Source organism: Dermacentor albipictus, chromosome 1, assembly GCF_038994185.2.
Source record: "Dermacentor albipictus isolate Rhodes 1998 colony chromosome 1, USDA_Dalb.pri_finalv2, whole genome shotgun sequence".
Taxonomy (NCBI): domain Eukaryota; kingdom Metazoa; phylum Arthropoda; class Arachnida; order Ixodida; family Ixodidae; genus Dermacentor; species Dermacentor albipictus.
In genome coordinates, this window is record NC_091821.1 from 427,918,777 (window position 1) to 427,939,714 (window position 20,938).

The 20,938-nt window shown below is 52.0% G+C and overlaps 1 protein-coding gene across 2 annotated transcripts in view; it reads left to right on the forward strand.

The window, feature by feature from the left end:
* The first annotated feature begins 702 nt into the window (after nucleotides 1-702).
* Nucleotides 703-20,938, forward strand: part of LOC135897352 (high-affinity choline transporter 1-like) — a 77,489-nt gene continuing 57,253 nt past the window's right edge. For both annotated transcript variants that reach the window (XM_065425967.1, XM_065425971.1), the window contains exons 1-2: nucleotides 703-847; nucleotides 13,364-13,497. In XM_065425967.1, the coding sequence (XP_065282039.1) occupies nucleotides 720-847; nucleotides 13,364-13,497 (262 nt within the window). In that variant the 5' untranslated portion in view covers nucleotides 703-719. The remainder of the gene's footprint in view (nucleotides 848-13,363; nucleotides 13,498-20,938) is intronic.

Consider the following 20,938-nt stretch of genomic DNA (forward strand, 5'->3'; position numbering starts at 1 on the left):
CTGGATTCCAAGGGAAGGTAAGCGTAGCAGGGGGCGGCAGAAAGTTAGGTGGGCGGATGAGATTAAGCAGTTTGCAGGGACAACATGGCCACAATTAGTACATGACCGAGGTAGTTGGAGAAGTATGGGAGAGGCCTTTGCCCTGCAGTGGGCGTAACCAGGCGGATTATTACTTTATTATTATTATTATTATTATTATTATTATTATTATTATTATTATTATTATTATTATTATTATTATTATTATTATTATTATTATTAAGTCCTTGCGTCCCCTTAACTTAGTGATCAGTACGCTACCCATATTTGTTTCGCTTATCTATAGCATTCATTTATTGTTTATTTTAAATTCTTATGCAAATTATGAGTTGTATTTCATTCGTTTTCAAGTAATCCTGCTTTCCCTGCTTTCTTTTTTTCTTTTTGCGTTTAGTTTTTTCAGCATTCCATAGACCGACTGATAAACAACGTTCTTTTGCTCTATTCCTAAGTAAATATTCATGAAAAATTATATAACTAGTATTGAGCTTTATCTTTACTATACTCATTAATATACTGACCACGATCCCCCCCCCCCCTTTTTTTGTCTTATTGGTACACCGCCCGCTCATTCGCCATTTCTCCTTTATGAGTATGCGTCAGTGTCCGAGGTCATCATCATCAGCACCAGCGCAAACCTCGCACGCGGCAGAAGAAGAAGAATCCCCGAGCGGTGCGCCATGGCCGTGAGTCTCGTGGGTGCGCTGACCATCATCCTATACTACATCGCCGTCGTCACCGTTGGGGTCTGGGCCGGTCGCAAGGTCCTGCGTTCTGAGAGCCCGCTCAGCCAGAGTGTGAAGGAAGGGTACGATGCTCAGCAATTACTGGCATGCGCTCAACCCTCGCAGGGTTTCAGCCGTCAATTCCGGGACCGAATTCACAAGCTTCTCGTTCGTTTTAACAGCCTGTCGTTAGTGAGATTTAGCTGACCGTCGTCTACGGTCTCACTCCGCTCACACTTCACCTGCTGAAGCAAAGCATAGAGCTGCGTTGGTTTCGAATTTGCGACTGGAAGCGTTCAAAAACGTTATATGCCACTTTTCACGCCTCGCCGAAAAAAGCAAGATCACTAACGACATTTGTATTTTGAAGAAATGTGAGAAATCTTAGGGGTGATATGGAGGGAAATTTTTATGCGTGTATATTAATTAGGGGTAAATGTAAACTGACAAAGTCACGTTTTGGCCTGTTTAGAGACGTTACACGAAACGCTTACAAATTATTCTCGCTTCCCTGGCAATAACGGCATGGGCTTTGTTTTATAGGAAATGGGGACATTCTGTGGGTGACGTATACCGAAAGTTTGAAGTTTGTAGTGATATCTCGACCGGGTGAAGTGATTTTTCACCGTAAGAAACAGGAGACGGCGACGAATACGGGCATCGTGATGTTGGAAATTAGAAAGAATGCATTCACTTCAGTTGTACATGCATGGTTGTGACTCCGTCCGAGCTTGAGAGGTTCTTCCTAACCTGAGTACCAGGACGGCCTTGAATAATACCTTGCGTACAGTCGTTAAAATAGGTGAAGTCCCCGCCGAAGTGGTCATTCACTTGTCGTGGTCTTGTGGTTGTGGAATTCTGCTTGGGGTTTTGCGCCCATTGTCAGGTTGTGAAGTCGTGGCCTCCGCTTCCTGGCCTGCTGGTTTCGTGTGTCTGCCCAGGATGTGGCGGGGGCCATATGGGTGACGCTTTCTCGGCGATTAGGGCAATTAACTCGACATGGCAAAGCGAGCTCGGGTGTTTCGCACACTTGAGAGGTCGAATTCCAGGCTGATCATAACAGTAGGTTAGTTTCTTGCTTCGAAAATAATTACTGCACACTCACTTTCCTCCTCCAGATTTATTGTGCTATACGAGGCGTATAGTTGGTTTTCCCGGTCTCCTCGACGAAATATGCGAGACACGTTGTAAGGATGAAGACTGTTGTGAATAACCATAAATGTTTATTATGTGCAGTTTATTTGCAACCTTTGTAAAAATTTGCCAATTCAAGCGTTCACCTGTTATGCTGCCGTTGTCCGCAATTTATCCCGGAGTCCTAAAACAACTTTACAATGCATTAAACTGAAGTTTGCAAAACAAGAAAGAGGGGTGAGGAAGCTGACAGAGCCTGTGTCTCTGTGACCACCTTCGATATTTTCTTTCTCTTCTTTCCTCTTTATCTTCTACTCGCCTTCTCCGGGGCGCTGAGACGTCTTCCCTACAGCGTTGCAAAAAACAGCACCTCCTCCTTTCCACAATCGCTCTCTCTCCCTCTGTTCCAGCTACGAACGCTGACAATTTTCCTTCAGACCAAAGAGGTTTAACTAGGTTCAGCTATTCAGGACCAAAGAAGTTTTTAAAAGATTGCTGGAGTGAAAGCTCCTGCAGCTTCTTACTAGCAGAGGTAAAACCAGCGCTTTCCCCTACTTCGCCTCCGTAATAGATCCTTGTCGACAGTTGTCCGCTTAAACATCGAGGGCGTCGGTTCTTTTAGTGTAAACGCTTGGAAATCAACACAATAAAATGCAGTTGCTCCCGATGAATGCATCATCTACGGCCGAGTATGGGTGTCGCTGTCACCAGCAAAATCTCCCAAGACATTCGAGCTTCATCTTAGAAAACATGTAACACAAACGAACACGTCGACGGGTAGTGTATGTACGCCAAAATGAGCCATGTTAAAATCTGTGGGGAGTTTCAAAAAAGCCCTTGTTTTGATGTTTTCCTTCATTATAAGTCACTGTTCTATCGTGCCCCTCCTAAAATGCGGGCAGTCTGACTTCCCTCTTTTGGGACATCATTTCTACTTCAGCAATTTTTCTTAAAGTTCCTTGTTCTGGATAATGTCAAATTCGGTCATGTCGTCAAATTTGGTGATGGCGGCAATTTGAGAGAATCAGAGAAGTTGCAGCGGCCCTCTTAGCCTGCTGTGGGCCAATCAGAGCTCGCAAGCCGGGCGAGTTCGACAATATGACGGAATTTGTCAATGTCCAGAATTTCGCACCACCGCTAGCGGCGCTAACATGGAGAAAGCACACAACTGAAATATAGGAGGCAGCATCATGTGATCATCGCGAAGTCTTGTGATAGAAAATATAAATGAAGTGTGCGCCCTCGTCACGTGATAAGCAAACGGCAGCTTATGGTCGCCTCGCCTTGGTTGTGTTTGCTGCGGTGGTTTCATCTCGCCTCTTCTGAGGGTACAAATGGAGCAAGAGGAAAATTAGCAATATATAGATTGCGCAGCTCGAACTCCTGCGACGGAAACGCTAGAACGTACGCGAAGCGTTCGAGGCGTTTGCGCCAACGTTATTGTCTGGCGCTGATGGCTGACGTTGTTCTCCGAGACACCGAGTTCTTTGGTTCGTTCCGCTTGCTCAGGCGCACGTTTCATTGCCGCGCCGAACGCTGCGTTGCTCGACGCTCACCGCGTGTTTGGTGGGTGCAACGTCCGATGCGGGGCGCCTCGTAAGTGATCGCTGCGCCGTAGCGCATTGTCTTACACCCCTTGGCGGGTCGACGGGAACGCTCTCGCGCTCCACCCTTGAAGGCGAAGCTTAAGCGTCCTCCAATTTTTTACAGGGCGAGCGCCGACGTGGAAGGCCGCCTGTACGCCTACAAAAAGCTCCGCGTTCGGCGGTGAACGCGACCCGAAAGCTCGGCTGCTCCAGAGCACGGGCCATTTCCATTGGTGTCTTTGTATCGACGGTGAAAATTCAACCACCGACCACGAAAGCGGGTGAAAGAGCCAAAGGAAGCTGTGGGGGTGGTGGTGGTGGTGGTGGTGGTGGATTGTAGCAGCAGGCGGGTTTAGCCTGGCGAACAAGGCCGCCAATTGCTCCGCCCGCGCGTCTCGCACAATACCGCTGAAGGGTTTCACCATATGTCTATCAAACCAGTCTCTCTTAAGAATTCGATGAGGAGACGTGAAGTTTCTTTGCGGACTATAACTGATCCCTCGGGAAATATAAGGTGTTGCAGGCGTACATGCGGAAGGTCCTTGTTTTGCAGATTCTTCAGGAGAGTGTCTCTTTCATCTTGGAATTACTGGCAGGACCACAAAAAGTGCTCAATGTCTCCTGTCTCGTTGCATGCCGTACAGTTCGGAGAATTGATTTGCCCCGTTTTAAATAACGAGGCCGGTGTATTAGCAGACCCTGTCCTTATTCGATGTAGAAGTGAGGCTTCCTCTCGGTGCAATCTCTTCGTTACGCAAGGCATATGCGGTGGAACCAAAAGCGACGCAAAGTGATTTCGAATGACAGATTTTTGCACTTGATTACTCTTTGGAGCCTTGATTTTCGGAGGATGATAGAGCGCTGAGTATGCAAGCGCATCGGCTTTTTCGTTTCCTGAGATACCAATGTGGGAGGGAATCCACTGAAACTTTACTGTGAAGCCTTTGTTGTTGAGTTCTTTCACGATGACGTAGCAATAGCTTCTGCTCTGTGCAAATTAGACTTTTCCTCCGCGGAATGTGGTTGTCCTTACGGACTCAAAGGACGCGTTACAACAAGTATACCGTGGTTTGCCATCCCTCAAGTTCCCACGCAAAGGAAGCTGTCACTTCAAGAAACAGTACACTTTTGCGAACTTGCAGGACCATACACCAGTTTGAAGGAAAGCTGTTTCATCCAAGCAGCTGCATAAAAAATATTACCTTCTGTAGTTAAAGCGCACACTCTAAAACGTTGCCTAGACATTACTCACGCTTTTACAATGTTGACCGCATGTAGCGCTTTTGAGCCCTTTATGAACGAACCTTTAGCGAAGGCCGCACTTCAACCACACACCTTAAAATTCGCCTGCGCAGCAGTCATATACAACCCGCCCCCCTTTCGAATTGCACATAATTTCACCTGGGAGGTTATTATCACATAGTACCTTATAAAAATATGGCTGTGGCTTAGCCAAGGTTAAGCCCAGAATGCGAAGCATACTAGCCTTTATTTTAGTTGTTGAACCAATGTTTAGCCTGGTGAACTGCTGTTGCTTGGCTATATTTGGTTCGGCTAGACGAAGAAACAACTCATGCAGGCGAGCGCACAAGCTGAGACCCGGCTATGTAGCTACGCGGCCGCAAGCAAGCGCACGAGTTGAGCCTCCGCTTTTGCAGCTGTTACGACGTCATATGGTAGCTACGCGGCCGCGCGCGGCGCCACAAGGAAGAGCGTGGTTGTGCGGCTAGTATGCTTCGCATAAAAGAAATTCGCCGACGATTACGATCCTCTCTAATGCGAAATTTGAGCGTAGCTCTATACGTGTTTTCGTTTCTCGATATATTGGCTGGCACAATCTTTCTTGTGCGGTATGTTGCAACTGGAGCGAGGAGCGACGAGACTCCGCGACTGCCCCGCTAATCTGGAGATCGCGTGAGCCAGCGCGTGGGTGGCGCGTGGGCGCGATTCGCTGCATGCAGCCGTCGCCGAGAGACCTCCCAGACGACGCGCGCTGTACTCTGTCGCCATCTCTCGGCCATCATCGCAGCGCTACGCTTTTATTCTCTGGCTTTCGTCATGCCTTCCTCCGCTTTCCGCCTCGCGTCTTTCGTCCTTCGCTGTGATTGTTAACTCGGTTACGCCGAGGTAGGACGAGAAACGCCGAGGATCGATGCCCGCGCCGACGCTCGCGACAGGAACGGGCGACTTAACAGATGCGCTCTAAAATTACCAGAGAGAATCCTGTCGCTGCCGACATCTAGAAAGACGACTGGAAAGCAGTGAATCAGGTTTTATCTCAGATCCGTGATTGATAAAAGGCGCAGCAGAAGGTTTCTGGGCTGATGTATGAGGACGGCATACTGCCGCTGGTGGACAATGCAATATGTTTGCAGAGGCTTGAGAATGTAAGTTACGATGCAGCGGCGAATTTAGGCCCTAAGTATAGCATAGAGAAATCGGGAATTACGATCTCTAATCAAGAGAAAGTAATAACGACGGCGGCCGCATTTCGATGGGGGCGAAATGCGAAAACCCCGTGTACTTAGATTTAGGTGCACGTTAAAGAACCCCAGGTGGTCGAAATATCCGGAGTCCTCCACTACGGCGTGCCTCATAATCAGGAAGTGGTTTTGGCATGTAAAGCCCCATAATTAATTTTTTTAAAGTAGTAACGTTGTAGCAATTCAAGAGGAAGTCATATCCCGGAATCGAGCTTCAATGAAGTAAAAACAACGCGTCTCATTTGGTTAATTGAAACGCCTGGGAAAACCAGCGTCTTGTATAATACACGAAATAGGGAGAAAACGAGAATTCAAGAGTTATTCTTAAAGCACATATGACAAAGAAGTCTGACGCTGCTGTGGACCGCATTAATAACGCCGACTGGAAGACGCAACAGCGTAGGCTTAGCCGGTGAACAAAGTCTAGCCCGAGCCCCACTTGCGCGCTGGCAATCCAGCTGCGGAATTCTGCACGGCGCACTTCTTTATTACACGCATAACTATATATACACACTTAAAACATTCAGCACACGTAAGCCACACTGAATGTGGCCCTTATTCTCTCCAAATGGGAAATTGCAACCCCCTTCGGTTTTTCCATGGTGGCGGAGAAACCTTGCAAGCGTTTCATATAGCTACTCTAAATGTATCCAGAAGACGGGTTTTAGCAATCTTTCTACAGCCCATAATTAATCCACAGACTTCAAATATTGATTGCACATCACCTGTATTATGCCACATAAAAACGTTAACTAGGTGAACGATCTCGGTCTTTTTTTTCTTTTTTTAAGTGCTGTGAAAACACGAATTTAGTGTTTTTGAGCGCTTCCATAGTATAGTCGTATTAGCAGCTTCTCTGTAAACCGTCTCCTATTCAGTGAGAACTGCCACTTCAAGTAGTTAAAACAAAGCATCCGCACTTTACTGGGGTGGAGGCGGATATCCATATCCATATCCATATCCGAATATCCATCATATGATGTATGTAGACACTGTTATATAAGATAGATAATATTGCTACAGAACAGTATTGGCGATCATGAGGAGGCGAGCACTGTAAAAACGACGACGATGATTAGAGGCTAGCGCGGGCTGTTGCCTCTTGGCCAATTGCGGCGTATTGTCTTGTAGATATACTTGTATATAGCTTTTCGTCTGCGTCTTTCTACGTAACATATCTGGTGGAGGTGGACGTTCCGTGTACCTCGTCATGGAGCTTCGCAGTGAACGGTACGTCGAGCCTTCCTTCATGGCCCCTGGCGATGACAACTCGACTCCGCTGGCTCCGTCACCTGCTGCCACTTCGACGACCTACATCAGTCTCCCCGCTCCCCGTGATCCTGGCGTATTCTCGAGCAAAGATGGGGAAGACGTCGATGACTAGATCAGCCTGCACGAAAACGTCAGCCGCAATAACCGGTGGGACCCTACTATCATGCTCGCTAACGTAGCCTTTTACCTCGGTGGCACACCTCGAGTTTGGTTTCGGACGCACGAAGATGAACTCACCAGTTGGGATTCACTTAAGCAAAAGCTTCTTCGGCAACCCCTACGGTCACCAACTTGCCGCGCAGAAGACGCTTTCCCGCCGTGTGCAAACCTCACGAGAGCGCTACATTCAATACGTCTTGGCTCTGTGCCGCAAAGTTGACGCACACATGACTGAGTCGGACAAGGTTTCCCACATTCTCGAAGGTATTGCTGATGACGCCTTCAACTTGCTCGTTTGCCACAACGTGGCTACGATGGATGCAGTTATGAAATAGTGCCGCCGCCTGGAACTCGCTAAAATCCGACGTATTAACCAGCAGTTTGCCCGTCTGTCCAACACCCCAGCGACATCTTCCTGTGCCGACGCTCCTCGTCCCAACAACACTGGCGATGTTACCAGGATCGTCCGGTGTGAGATCGAGGCCGCCTATCCGGCTGCCTTCGACTCCAACCCCACCAACGCATCTGCAGTCACGGTTTCCCTCCAGGAGTTCGCCAGGAGTTCGAAAACATGGGTCTTCACACCATCTGCTCGGCCCATCGCCCTGATACCCGCCCGGCTTCTTCGATTCCGCCCCGTCCCGCATCTTCTTGCCCACCACGTTTCCGCAACCCATCTGAATGGCGCACTGCTTACGACAAGCCTATTTGTTTTCACTGCCACCGAATCGGGCACATTTCTGAGCACCATCGCAGTCACTGGAGTTCCCCGACCCTGTATACTTATACTGCCTACTGTCGCCCTCCAGGTGGCCCTTCTCGTCCCTATGCCGCACGCTCCAATAACGCCGCCGCTGATTCTCCTGCACCGAACCGCCCCTATTCTCGTTCGCCTTCGCCCCAATGACGACAATCTCGCTATCCCCAGCCCCGTCGCTCCTATTCGCCGACTGCCTTCGGACGCCGCTCCCAGCCGGAAAACTAGATGATGCAGCGCCTCGAGGTGACGCTGCATTGCTCCCTACGCCGCCAAATCCTCTACTGACGTTGCCAACTCATCTGAACCTTCTTGACGTGCAAGTCGACGGTGTTTCTGTGTCTGCTCTTATGGACACTGGGGCGCATTTGTCGGTAATGAGCGCTGACCTTCGTAACAGGCTCAAGAAAATAATCACGCCCGCCACGACACATGTTGACCGTGTCGCCGATGGCAGAACAGCCCCCGTAACTGGTTTGCGTACCGCCTTCGTCTCCTTCACCGATCGCTCCACTATCGTGCTATTCAGTCATCGCCCACTGTCTCCACGACATCACCCTCGGCTTAAACTTCCTCTCCGCACATTCTGCTCTCATCGATTGTTCCGCCAGAACTCTCCACCTTGACCTGCCTGTTCTGGATCCCGCTGAACCACACCCCAGTCGCCTTAGTTCCGTCGACTTCGTTCGCTTGCCACCTTCGGCACTGACTTACGTTGACTTTGTGTCATCCCCACCAGTCCCCGACAGTCACTAGATCGTGGTTCTTCGGGATCACAATCGGGATCACAGTACCTCATACAGTTTTATCTATTACTGCGAATTGCGTGTGCCTGCGAGTGGTCAATCTTGGCTTGACGACACAAGTGCTGCCACGCGGGATGTCTCTGGCCCAGCTTTGCTCATTCGAGGATCACTCAGTAGCATGTATTGCAGTAGACAATTCATCCGATCCTCCTCTACCATCCCAGTCGGCAACATGTACCATCGCCGACTTACAGAAAATGATTGCGCCCGACTTGCCGTCCGAGCATGCTCGTGAGCTCTACCGCATTCTGTTTTCCTACCACGATAAGTTTGACTTTAACGATCGTCCTTTGGCCCAAACTACAGCTGTTAAGCATCGCATTAATACCGGCGATGCCCCTCCTATTCATCGCCCCCCGTATCGAGTGTCACTGGCGGAGCGTCGAGTTATTCACCCAGAAGTTCGCAAAATGCTTGCCAAGAACGTTATTGAACGGCCATTTAGCCCGTGGACGTCACCTGTTGTACTGGTCAAAAAGAAGGATGGCTAATGGCGCTTTTGTGTGGATTATCGGCACCTTAACAGGGTTACCTAAAAGGACGTGTATCCCCTACCTCGGATTGATGACGCCCTTTACTGCCTCCACGGTGCTCGCTATTTCTCCTCTATTGATCTTCGCTCCGGCTACTGGCAGATTGCCGTGGACGATCTCGACCGCGAGAAGACTGCTTTTGTAACACCCGACGGTCTTTATCAATTCAAAGTGATGCCGTTCGGTCTATGTAACGCCCGCGCACTTTTGAATGCATGATGGACCCCCTTCTGCACGGTTTCAAATGGTCCACGTGCCTGTGCTACTTGGACGAAGTTATAGTATTCTCCCCAACGTTCGCTACGCACCTCGAGCGCCTCTCAGCAGTCCTGCACGCTTTTCGTCGAGCCGATCTGCAACTCAACACATCGAAGTGCCAATTCGGCCGTCGCCAGATTACCGTCCTTGGAGATCTCGTTGACGCGAATGAAGTGCAACCGGACCCAGGCAAGATCCATGCTGTTACGCACTTCCCTGTTCCGAAGTGTGTCAAGGATGTGCGGAGCTTCATCGGCCTTTGTTCGTACTTCCACCGTTTTGTGAAGAATTTCGCCGCCATAGCACGTCCACTCACTGAGCTTTTGAAAAAAAATGGCTGTGGCTTAGCTAAGGTTAAGCCCAGGACGCGAAGCATACTAGCCTTTATTTTAGTTGTTGAACCACTGTTTAGCCTGGTGAACTGCTGTTGTTTGGCTATATTTGGTTCGGCTAGACGAAGAAACAACTCATGCGTTACTCTGCTTCGCCTTCAAGAGTGGAACGCGACAGCGTTCTTGTCGACCCGCCAGCGACTACGCGCCCCGCATTGGACGCGGTGAGCGTCGAGCAACGCAGCGTTCGGCGCGGCAACGAAATGTGCGCCTGAGCAAGTGACGCACGCTTGAGCCTTAGAAACAGCTCGTTTCTAAGGCAACACCGCATTCACTAGAGGCGCTTTTGTACCTCTTTGAAGCATCGTACTCGTGGCTCAGTGGTAGCGTCTCCGTCTCACACTCCGGAGACCCTGGTTCGATTCCCGCCCAGCCCATCTTGCGAGAGTTGAGCGACGCCGCGAGCGACGGCGCGAGTTGGAGCCCCGTTTCTCCTCTGTCGTGACATCACGGTGTCACGTGGTATGGCATGAGGTCAAAGGTCATTGAAGGCGACACCGCCGCGCCTGAGGAGCTGGGTTGAGCTCTCGTAATATGCTTCGCATAAAAGACGCCGCTTTCCAGTGGGGCGATAACGAGGCCTCTGTATTCCCGCATCTAATCGACCTTCTCACAACGCCTCCCGTTCTGGCCCCTTTTGATCCTTCTGCGCCTACCGAAGTCCGTACTGATACCACCGGTCACGGAATTATCACAGTACTGGCAAAACGCCAGCGCTGCCACGACCGGGTTATCGCTTATGCCAGCAGGCTCCTCTCAACCGCGGAGCGCAACTATTCCATCACTCAGCGTAAGCGTCTGGCAATAGTTTGGGCGGTTGCGAAATTCCGCCCATACTTATACGGCCGACCCTTATCCTTTGTCACAGACCATCACGCGCTTTGTTGGTTATGCTCACTGAAAGATCCTGCAGGAAGACTCGGTCGCTGGGCCTTACGCCCCCAAGAATTAAATTAAATTATGGGGTTTTACGTGCCAAAACCACTTTATGATTATGAGGCACGCCGTAGTGGAGGACTCCGGAAATTTCGACCACCTGGGGTTCTTTAACGTGCACCTAAATCTAAGAACACGGGTGTTTTCGCATTTCGCCCCCATCGAAATGCGGCCGCCGTGGTGGGGATTCCATCCCGAGACCTCGTGCTCAGCAGCCCAACACCATAGCCACTGAGCAACCACGGTGGGTCACGCCTCCAAGAATATTCGTATACTTTCACCTATAAATTTGGCCAACTACACAAGGACGCTGACTGCCTGTCTCGCTGCCCGGTAGACGAGCCTGACGACGCCGACAGTAGTAGCGCCAACGGCATTTTCTCTGTGTCTGCCTTCGCTAACATCGCCGATGAGCAGTACCGAGACCTATCACTGCGAGCCCTCATCGAGCGTCTGCGCTCTACACCTACCGACGCATCCGTTCACTGATACATGTCCTCCAGGGCGGTATTCTGTATCGAAGGAACTTCCTCCCTCGCTGCTCTGATCTTTTTCTTGTCGTGCCAAAACATCTACGACAGACTGTGCTCTTTGAGATGCATGACGCACCCACTGCAGGACATCTTGGCGTAACCCGCACGTACGACCGCTTCCGCCGCCGCATCTATTGGCCTGATCTCGCTCGCTCCGTCCGACGCTATGTTGCTGCCTGTGATCCCTGCCAGCGTCGGAAAACACCTCAGGTGATACCTGCCGGTCATCTCCAGCTGATGACCGTCCCTGTGGAACCATTCTTTCGTGTTGGATTAGGCCTACTCGGTCCCTTTCCCACATTATCCTCTGGGAACAAATGGGTAGCCGTCGCAACTGATTACGCCACGCGATACGCTGTCACGAGGGCTCTCCCTACCAGTTGCGCTACTGACACCGCGGACTTTCTCTTGCGTGACATTATCTTGCTTCATGGCGCCCCGCGACAGCTGCTTACTGACCGTGGTCGAAACATCCTCTCGAACGTTATCGCCGACATTGTGCGTTCCTGCTCCATTCAACACGAGCTGACTACCTCATACCATCCTCAAACCAATGGCCTGACAGAGCTGTTGAACCGTACTCTTACCGATATGCTGTCCAAGTACGTTTCCAAGGACCACCGCGACTGAGACATTGCCCTTCCTTACGTCACATTTGCGTAATATCCTTCCCACCACGACACCGCCAGATTTTCTCCCTTTTATCTACTGTACGGTCGCGAACCTACCTTGCTCCTAGACACGGCAATTGCTCCTGCTGCGATCTCAACAAGCGAGTATGCGCGCGACGCCATCGCCCACACCGGCCATGCCCGCCAGCTTGCCCGTGCTCGACTGACGGCCTCACAAACCACTCAGCAGTGTCAGTACAACGTCCGCCATCGTGACGTACAGTTTTCGCCTGGCGTGCTCGTGCTCCTGTGGTAGCCCTCTCGTCACGTCGGACTTTCAGAGAAGCTCCTTCCGCGATACACAGGGCCTACCACGTGCTGCGCCAGGTGACGCATGTGACGTACGAAATTGCTCCTGTGGGTTGTCGTGCAACGTGATGTCGTGCATATCAGTAGGCTCAAGGCCTACTACGCTGCTTCCGAGTCCGGCCTTTAGTCGCTCCGGGACGGCGCTTTTGCCGCCGGGTGTAGTGCTACGGAACAGTATTTGCGATCGCGAAGAGGCGAGCAGTGTGAAGATGACGACGACGATTAGAGGCTAGCGCTGGCTGTTGCCTCTTGGCCAAGTGCGGCGTATTTTCTTGTAAATATACTTGTATATAGCTTTTCGTCTGTGTCTTCCTGCGTAAGAATATTGCCAGCACCTTCGCGACATCTCAATCTGCACGAAGTATTATTCCGTCGTCAAAAGCATCATGTGAAGCGCACTGCCGAGCAGCTGATTTTGCTTTACGCCTCCCAGAAATGGCGCATAACGCTGGGCAGTAAGGTCACCTGAGATTCTGACGAAGAATCGTTCACAGATTCTCACCGATGAGTGCCATAGTTAAACTTTCCAGAGATTTCAGTGGCCTGCAAGCAAACGAGCGTAATGTCAGTGGTCATTTCTACAATATAGAAGAACAGTTCACGCATATACGTTAGCGAAATGTTATAGGCGCGTGCACGTTAAGATGCGTTTTCTTCTTTTGTGTGCGTGCGTGCGTGCGTGCACACATTGATATCGACATGAAAGGTCACTTTGATTATTTGTACTTTTCTATTTTTTATTTCTTTTTTGTTGCCCGTCAACATGCCAGGTCGCCAGGCAGCAGGCCATTCAAGTCATCCACGATGTTCCGAACGCCCATCGACAACGACAACGGGTACCTGCTGCGCCTGTTTCTCGCCAACAGGAGCGTGCCGCTGACGTTGAGCTTCCTCTCCATGACAGGTATGGCGGCGCTCTGCCTTCCGTGCACCTTACCCGGTCAACCGCTCAAAGATATCCACGCGACATTATACACTCTATGTGTATATTATATTATACACTCTATGTGTATACACTCTATGTGTATATGTCTACACTCTATACGCACACTGTGCATCGGCACACAGCCCCTCGGTATCGATCGCTGTCTCACGCGCACAATCCGAATTATTCTTAACTACTTAGACTGGCGGAGAGCTGCACCGATCCCTGAACAATACAGTTGTCTTCTCTTGAGCTACGCAGCTCGCAATCCTGAGAACTGCCCTCAACTGCATCGTCCAGCTCGCACTTCACTTCGGCTCGCAGATCTGGCTCGACATGGGTGCTCGCGTCTGTCGGGTCAACAGTACTCTGTACCTCGCCAACGTTACAAGCGACGCACATGAGCGGTAACTGTGCCAATTCATTCACAGCTGGCCTAGCTGTCTCTACAGTCCTCTGTTGGCACAGGACCTCGTCGCTCTCACTACGGCCTTTACCGGCCTCTGCTGCCACTAAGGCATCGTTAGCGGCTAACACTTCGAGTTTACTTATGACCGTGCTGCTAATCTCGCAGGTGCTACTACTTCTCTCTGCTATCGACTTCCTCCCACTTTCACTGCGTCCAGCGTACTGATTTCTCAAGCCGCTGTTGACTTCGCTCGATTTCCTGCTCCAAACCTTCAATCTCTTTGTTCAATGCAGCAACGTACTGCCTCGTTATTTCTGTTAAGTCTTTCTCCTGCGGAATGCTTTTCAGTTCCTGCCTAGATTTTTCCTGATCTTGCCTAAATTCTTCCTGTTCTTGCCTAATTGCTTCCTGTTCCCGTTTTATGCTTAGAATTCGGTTACCAATTTGTTCTATGAATTTCAAATTATTGTTACTTTCGAGAATCGTTTTACGAATCTCTGCTTCCATCAAGTCCTCCTCTACGTCTACCTCAAGCTCTTCACACAACCACAACAGGTCAGCTCTCGTCAAACGGAATAGGACCATGGTCGCTACTTTAAGCTCTGCTGTCACGCAATACTTGCTGCGATGCCCACGCAAATTAAGATACAAATAAAAGATCCCCAGCGAATCAAATCTACAAACACAGAGAAATTGAAGCCTGGTAAATCTTACAGCCAAAACCAAACGCTTACCCACTGAAGCCGCACCATATCACCAGTCTCTTCGAGGGCGTGGGTTCGTATCCCACCGCTGCCACCAGATATTACAGTTATCGGACGATCCCACCGCTGTTACCTGTTGTAGAAGTTGTCGGACGATCTCGCCGCTACCACCAGTTGAAGGAGCTGAGGTCGCAGGGAGGAACTTGGGAGGAACTAGGAGAACAGGGTTTATTTACAGTATTTACATTTTTAACAAGTGATACATTTACGCAGTCTAGCGTGACTCCTAAATAAAGCCCGCTAAACGAAGCATACAGCGTACGAGCACACAGCTCACGAGTACATTGACGAGCACATCTAGCAGCCGACAACAGCCGCTTATAAGCACTTCATGTTCCCTAGATCTCTAGGTGAGGCAAACGTTCGTCCAGTCATCATAAACAAGTCGCCTCTCTGCGGGACGGTTTACACACACAATCACACACACTTCCTTGCGCGAGGTTCACGCTCCGGAGGCGATGTCAGACGGACTTCGTAAAACTCGGGGCCTGTGTCAGGAAAGGTGTATTTTATTCCCCGAGTTGACCCCTGCAGCGCGGCCGGGTGCCTATTGTCTTGCGTCTTGGACGGCGTGTGGGTTCCCCGAGCTGACCCCCGCAGCGTGGCCGTCGTGGTGTCCATTGTCTTGCGTCCCCGTAGCCATGTGGCCACGCCCGACCCCAGCCGGCGCCTCTCAATTCCAGAGCTGCCGTAGTCCGCAGTTCTCTGAAGTAAGTCCATGGTTGGTTAGCGCTGTCCTCGCTGGTTCTCTGTAGGGCGCCCCCACTGCGGGTCGATCGAAGCACGTGCAGTGGGCTGAAATAGCTTTGCAGAGCAGTACCCCTGTAGGCCGATCCTAACACTCTGTGCGGATACGGGGCTTCAAGCTTGCGAAGCGGGTATGACCATAAAGGCACCAACTGTCGCTACACCATACGCGGACGCATAGAGAAACTCCGTTTTTTCTGCAGTTGTGCCTTCCAGAATACGTTTTGGCAGGAAGTTTTCGATTGTTACCGCGTGTTCTCCATTGATTGATTGATTGATTGATTGATTGATTGATTGATTGATTGATTGATTGATTGATTGATTGATTGATTGATTGATTTACTTTTTCCGCACTTCACCCCACAAAACCCAGTGTATCACATACGACACGCTGAATTCGGTACCCAAAAATTATTATACAAGCGCTGTAAACTTAACGCAAAGCCCGTAGTATCGCTTCTCACACCCTTGACAGGGTGTTCAGTTGTGGATAGTTAGATAGATACTTGTTGATAGAAGAAATCAATTGCGAAATAAATAACCCGTTACCGTACAAATTACTTTTTATTCAATTTTCATTTCCTTGTTTACTCGCCGCGGTGGCTTCTATGGTGTTGGGCGAAGTGCAAGGACGTCCGTGTCCCGTGCATCGGGGGCACGTTAAACACCGCCCGGTGGTCAAGATTCATCCGGAGTCCAGCACTAGGGCATGCCTCATAATCAAATCGTGGTTTTGGCACGTAAAACCCTAGAATTCAATTTGTGTATTTCCTTGTTTTGTGTATGTGTGTGTGTAGAAAGCATGTGACGCCCCCTCAGGCATAATGTTTGTTCACCGCTAGGCTCGGTGGCCTGCCAAGCTCGGCAGGCAACATTGGTCACCGCGCTGCAATAAACACCGACGAGCACGGCTGCTCGCGGTCACTGATCGTTCAGCACCACCACTCTGCGGAGCGTCTGTCTAACGGAGGGTGCCTCGAGCCCTCCCTTGTTCATGAATCCGGGTGGATCGTGACACTGGCGACGAGGATGAGATCCTTGTGACAGTGGCGACGAGGGTGGGATCCTCGTGACAGTGGCGATGAAGCTGACGACGAGTACCCACGGATTGTCCCACGCCACCGAAAGCGGCGAAACACCGCCCCCCGTTGCTGCCGCCATGCCGCTGTACGGAAGGCTCGAGCCGTTCAAGGAAGATGGGTCCACCTGGCAAATTTACGAGGAGCAAGCCCACGGGTTTTTCCGGGAAAACGGCACACCCGAGGCCAAACAGCGGGACATTTTCCTTGCCAGCTGCGAGACCCGCGTCTTCAGACCCGCGCTCGACCTTCTCAAGCCAGCCACGCCGCACATTAAGACGCTGGGTGAGCTGCTCGCCATACTGCGCTGGCATTTTAACCCAGCACCGTCCACACTATCGGAGCGTTTCCACTTCAACATCCGGAGCCGCCGGGAAGGAGAGACCCTCGGGCAGTTCGTTGCTGCGCTGCGAGGGTTAGCAAGTGCCTGTGTTATCGGGGAGCAGCTGGACTCGCTGCTCCGGGACCGTTTCGCCTGCGGCATCAACAGCCCCGCCATGCAGACGCGACTCCTGGAGCTTCCCGACCTCTCGCTGGACGACGCCGTGAAGGCAGCGCTGGCAATGGAAGCTGCCACCAAGGACGCCGGCGAGATTTCCCGTGAAACTGGCTCACCGTCAGCGGATATGGTGGTTAACGAGTTGGCGACAAAGGGCAGTACCTGCGGTCACTGTGGTGGTGCCCACTCCCCCTCACAGTGCCTGTTCTCTCAAGTACAATGCTTTACGTGCGGGAAAACTGGGCACCTGGCACGTGTATGCCGAAGGGGGAGGACAAAACGCAAACAGCAGCAGCAGCCTGATTCAAGCCCAGGTACTACACAAGCCCGCGGTCAGGGTAGCCATCGCAAGGGTACGTGGCGGAGGCGTGCGGCAGCAAGCTCAGGTTCTTCCGCGGCCAGGCTCCACGTCGTGGCTGAGAAACCGCCGATTTTCGACATGTGGCACACAGGCTTTGTACCGTCGTCTGTGCCACCGTACATGCTGACCGTCGAAATCTGCGGGCACCCCATTTCCATGGAGCTGGACACAGGGTCCAGCGTGTCAGTAATGGCCAGGAAACTCTTCAAGCGTACTTTCCCCGGTGTGTCCGTCGAGGCTTCGGGTGTGATGCTGCGCACCTACTCTGGGCAGCTCTCTCAGGTCCAGGGTCATGCCCAGGTCAGCGTTTGCTTTGGTGGCAGGGAGGCAACCCCTTCCCCTTTACTTAACCAAGGGGTCGTCGCTAACGCTGCTGGGCCGATACTGGATTCATGCGCTGGGCGTTCGTCTGCCAGAGTACCAGGAAGCCAGCCTGCATGTGGTGAAAGAAGTCCGTAACCTCCTGACCGAGTTCAAGTCCCTGTTCCAGCCAGGGGTGGGCACATTCGCGGCACGACGGCTGGCGTCTATGTACCTGAGGGAGTCTGGCCACGTTTTTTCAAGCTTCGCTCACTGCTGTTCGCCCTGAAGGACAAGCTCACCCAGGAGCTGCAACAGTTACAGCGAGAGGGCATCCTGGTGCCCGTCAAGATGTCTGAATGGGCCGCTCCCATCGTACCAGTCCTCAAGCGAGACAGCAGTCAGGATATGCGGAGATTTCAAGGTTACCCTCAATCCTGTCGCTACCATCAAAAAGTACCGACTGCCACTGATAGAAGATCTCTGGTCAGCGTTGTCCGGTGGGCAGAAGTTTACCAAGCGCGACCTCAGAGATGCTTACCAGCAGCTGGCGCTCCAGGATGCCAGGATGGAAATACGTAACAATATCGACAACTTTGGGGCTCTTCCAGTACACGCGCTTACCGTTTGGCATGGCCTCAGCCCCAGCCATATTTCAGAGGGAGATGGGCAACCTCTTCAGGGGCATGAGGCACGTAGTGGTGTACTTGGATGACATCCTGGTTACTGGCAGTGATGAGGGGGAGCACCTGCAGAACCTGCACAATGTCCTGGCACGACTGTAGCTCAAGCTCAAGCTGGTAAAGTGCATTTTCCTGGCCCCCAGTGTTGAATACTTGGGACATGTAATTTCCCAGGCTGGCCTAGCCCTGGCTCCCCGCAAAGTTGATGCTGTGCTCAAGGCGCCTAAGCCCCAGATGAAGAAGAAGCTTCAAAGCTACCTCGGCCTCATCAACTTCTGCAGGAGTTGTCAGGATGGTCAGCCATGGGTCTGGAAGAAGGAGCAGGATCGGGCCTTCCAGCGCAGCAAGGAGCTAATAACCAAGGCTCCAGTGCTGGTACACTTCGATCCTGTCAAGCCTGTCGTCCTGATCATAGATGTGTTGCCGTACGGCGTGGGAGCCGTCCTGGCACACTGGGACAAGGATGGCCAGGAACGCCACGTGTCGTTTGATTCTTGTCAGCTTCATGCTGCAGAGCAATGCTACAGCCAGCTAGACAAGGAAGACCTGGCCCTCACGTTCGGTGTTGAACGCTTCCACCAGTATCTGTGGGGCCGGAAGTTCGAGGTGGTCACGGACCACAAGCCGCTGTTGGTGCTGCTGGGGCCTGACAAGGCAGTTCCCGTGCAGGCATCACCTCGAGTGGTACGCTTTGCCTTGAGGCTGGCAGCTTACAGTTACCAGCTGGTTTACTGTCCGGGAAAGGACCTGGGACCTGCTGATGCCCTGAGCCACCTGCCCCTGACAAAGGTGGTCCCTGACGCTGTTCTAGAACCTGCTGAAGTGTTCATGCTGGAGCACGCATACCCGGAGGCACTCTCCAGGTCTGCGGTATTGCAAGAGACCAGCCGGGACCCAATCCTGTCTCAGGTGGTCAAGGCGGTGTCCCGTGGGAGGAATTGGTTCAGCAGGCCTATAGCTACAAGGCCGCCGAGCTGAGCTTGCAGCAGGGCTGCCTACAGTGAAGTTCCAGGGCGGTGATCCCACAAAGTTGTTGGTCCAGGGTCCTGTAGTTGCGGCACGTAAGTAATCTTGCCATGGAAAAGACCAAGGTGGTGGCCCGGTCCCGTGTTTGGTGGCCTGGCATGAATCAGGACGTCGCTCGCATGGTGAAGAGCTGCCAAGACTGCCAGGAGCATCAGTGGGCCTCGCGTCACGTGGAAATCACCCCCTGGCCGTTCCCACAGAAACCCTGGTCCCGCCTGTATGTGGATTTTGGGGGGCCCTTCAAGGGCCATTATAAGTTCCTGGTGGGGGTGAACACCTTTTCGAAGTGGGTGGATGTTCTACCTGTCACCACTCCATCAGCAGACGCGACCATTGCAGTGATGCGACAGGTCTTTGCCGCTTAGGGGTTGCCGGACGTCGTCGTATCGGACAATGGTTCTGCTTTCGCCATACCTAGCCTGGCTGACGAAGAACGTAATTCGCCATATGATGGTTCCGCCATACCACCCTGCTTCAGATGGTGCAGCCGAGCAGGTGGTGCAAACCATCAAGGACAAACTTAAGAAGAACCAGACTGAGGATTTCTGGATGTAGATTGCCTGGATTCTGTTCCAGTACTGGCTCACACCACATGATGTCACTGGCCATGCCCCCTGTGAGCTCCTGCTGGGTCGGATGGTCAAGACACCCCTGGACGTCTTGCATCCTGACCTCCGATCCACAGTGCTCTTGAAGCAGCTGAAACAGAAGCTGGCTGCTGACCAAGGGTGCCGTCCCGGGGCTTTGCCAGAGTCGGGAGCTCCAGTTTTCACCAGGAACTTCCGTTTTGGCCCACCCTGGTCTGTGGGACAGGTGGTGTCTCCTGCCAGCGCCTCATCGCTGCTCGTGCGCGTGCCAGACGGGGCCATGTGGCACAGACACGCCGACCATGTCAGGCCTCGCCTCGGGACCTGGCCAGCACCTTAGACTGCGACTTCTGAGTTCCAGCCCGCAGGATGACTAGCGGCAGCACCAGTCACTCCCAGCGGAGTACCACTCACCTCGGAGGTGGCAACCGTAGCCAGTGGTGAGGTACCCGTTGGACCGGTGTCGAGCCAAGCACCAGTCATGAGGCCGACCACAACGGACCCTCCGGATGGAGCGAGGCTGGCTCAGGCAGCATCCGGCGTTGCCACACCCCACCCATCAACACCGTTGCCCAGGCGGAGTACTCGACGGCGGAGGCCATCGGACCGTTACTCGCCTAGATAGCAGGCACCGTCGACCCAGCTAGGGTGGAGGACGTTGGACGTTTGTTTTTTTATTTAACAAACAAACTGGGGTTAAGGGGTTGTAGCAAGCAGATGACGCCCCCTCAGGCATAATGTTTGTTCACCGCTAGGCTCGGTAGCCTGCCAAGCTCGGCAGGCAACATTGGTCACCGCACTGCAATAAACACCGACGAGCACGGCTGCTCGCGGTCAGTCATCGTCCAGCACCACCACGCTGCGGAGCGTCCGTCTAACGGAGGGTGCCTCGAGCCCTCCCTTGTTCACGAATCCAGGTGGATCGTGACGCTGGCGACGAGGATGGGATCCTCGTGACAGTGTGT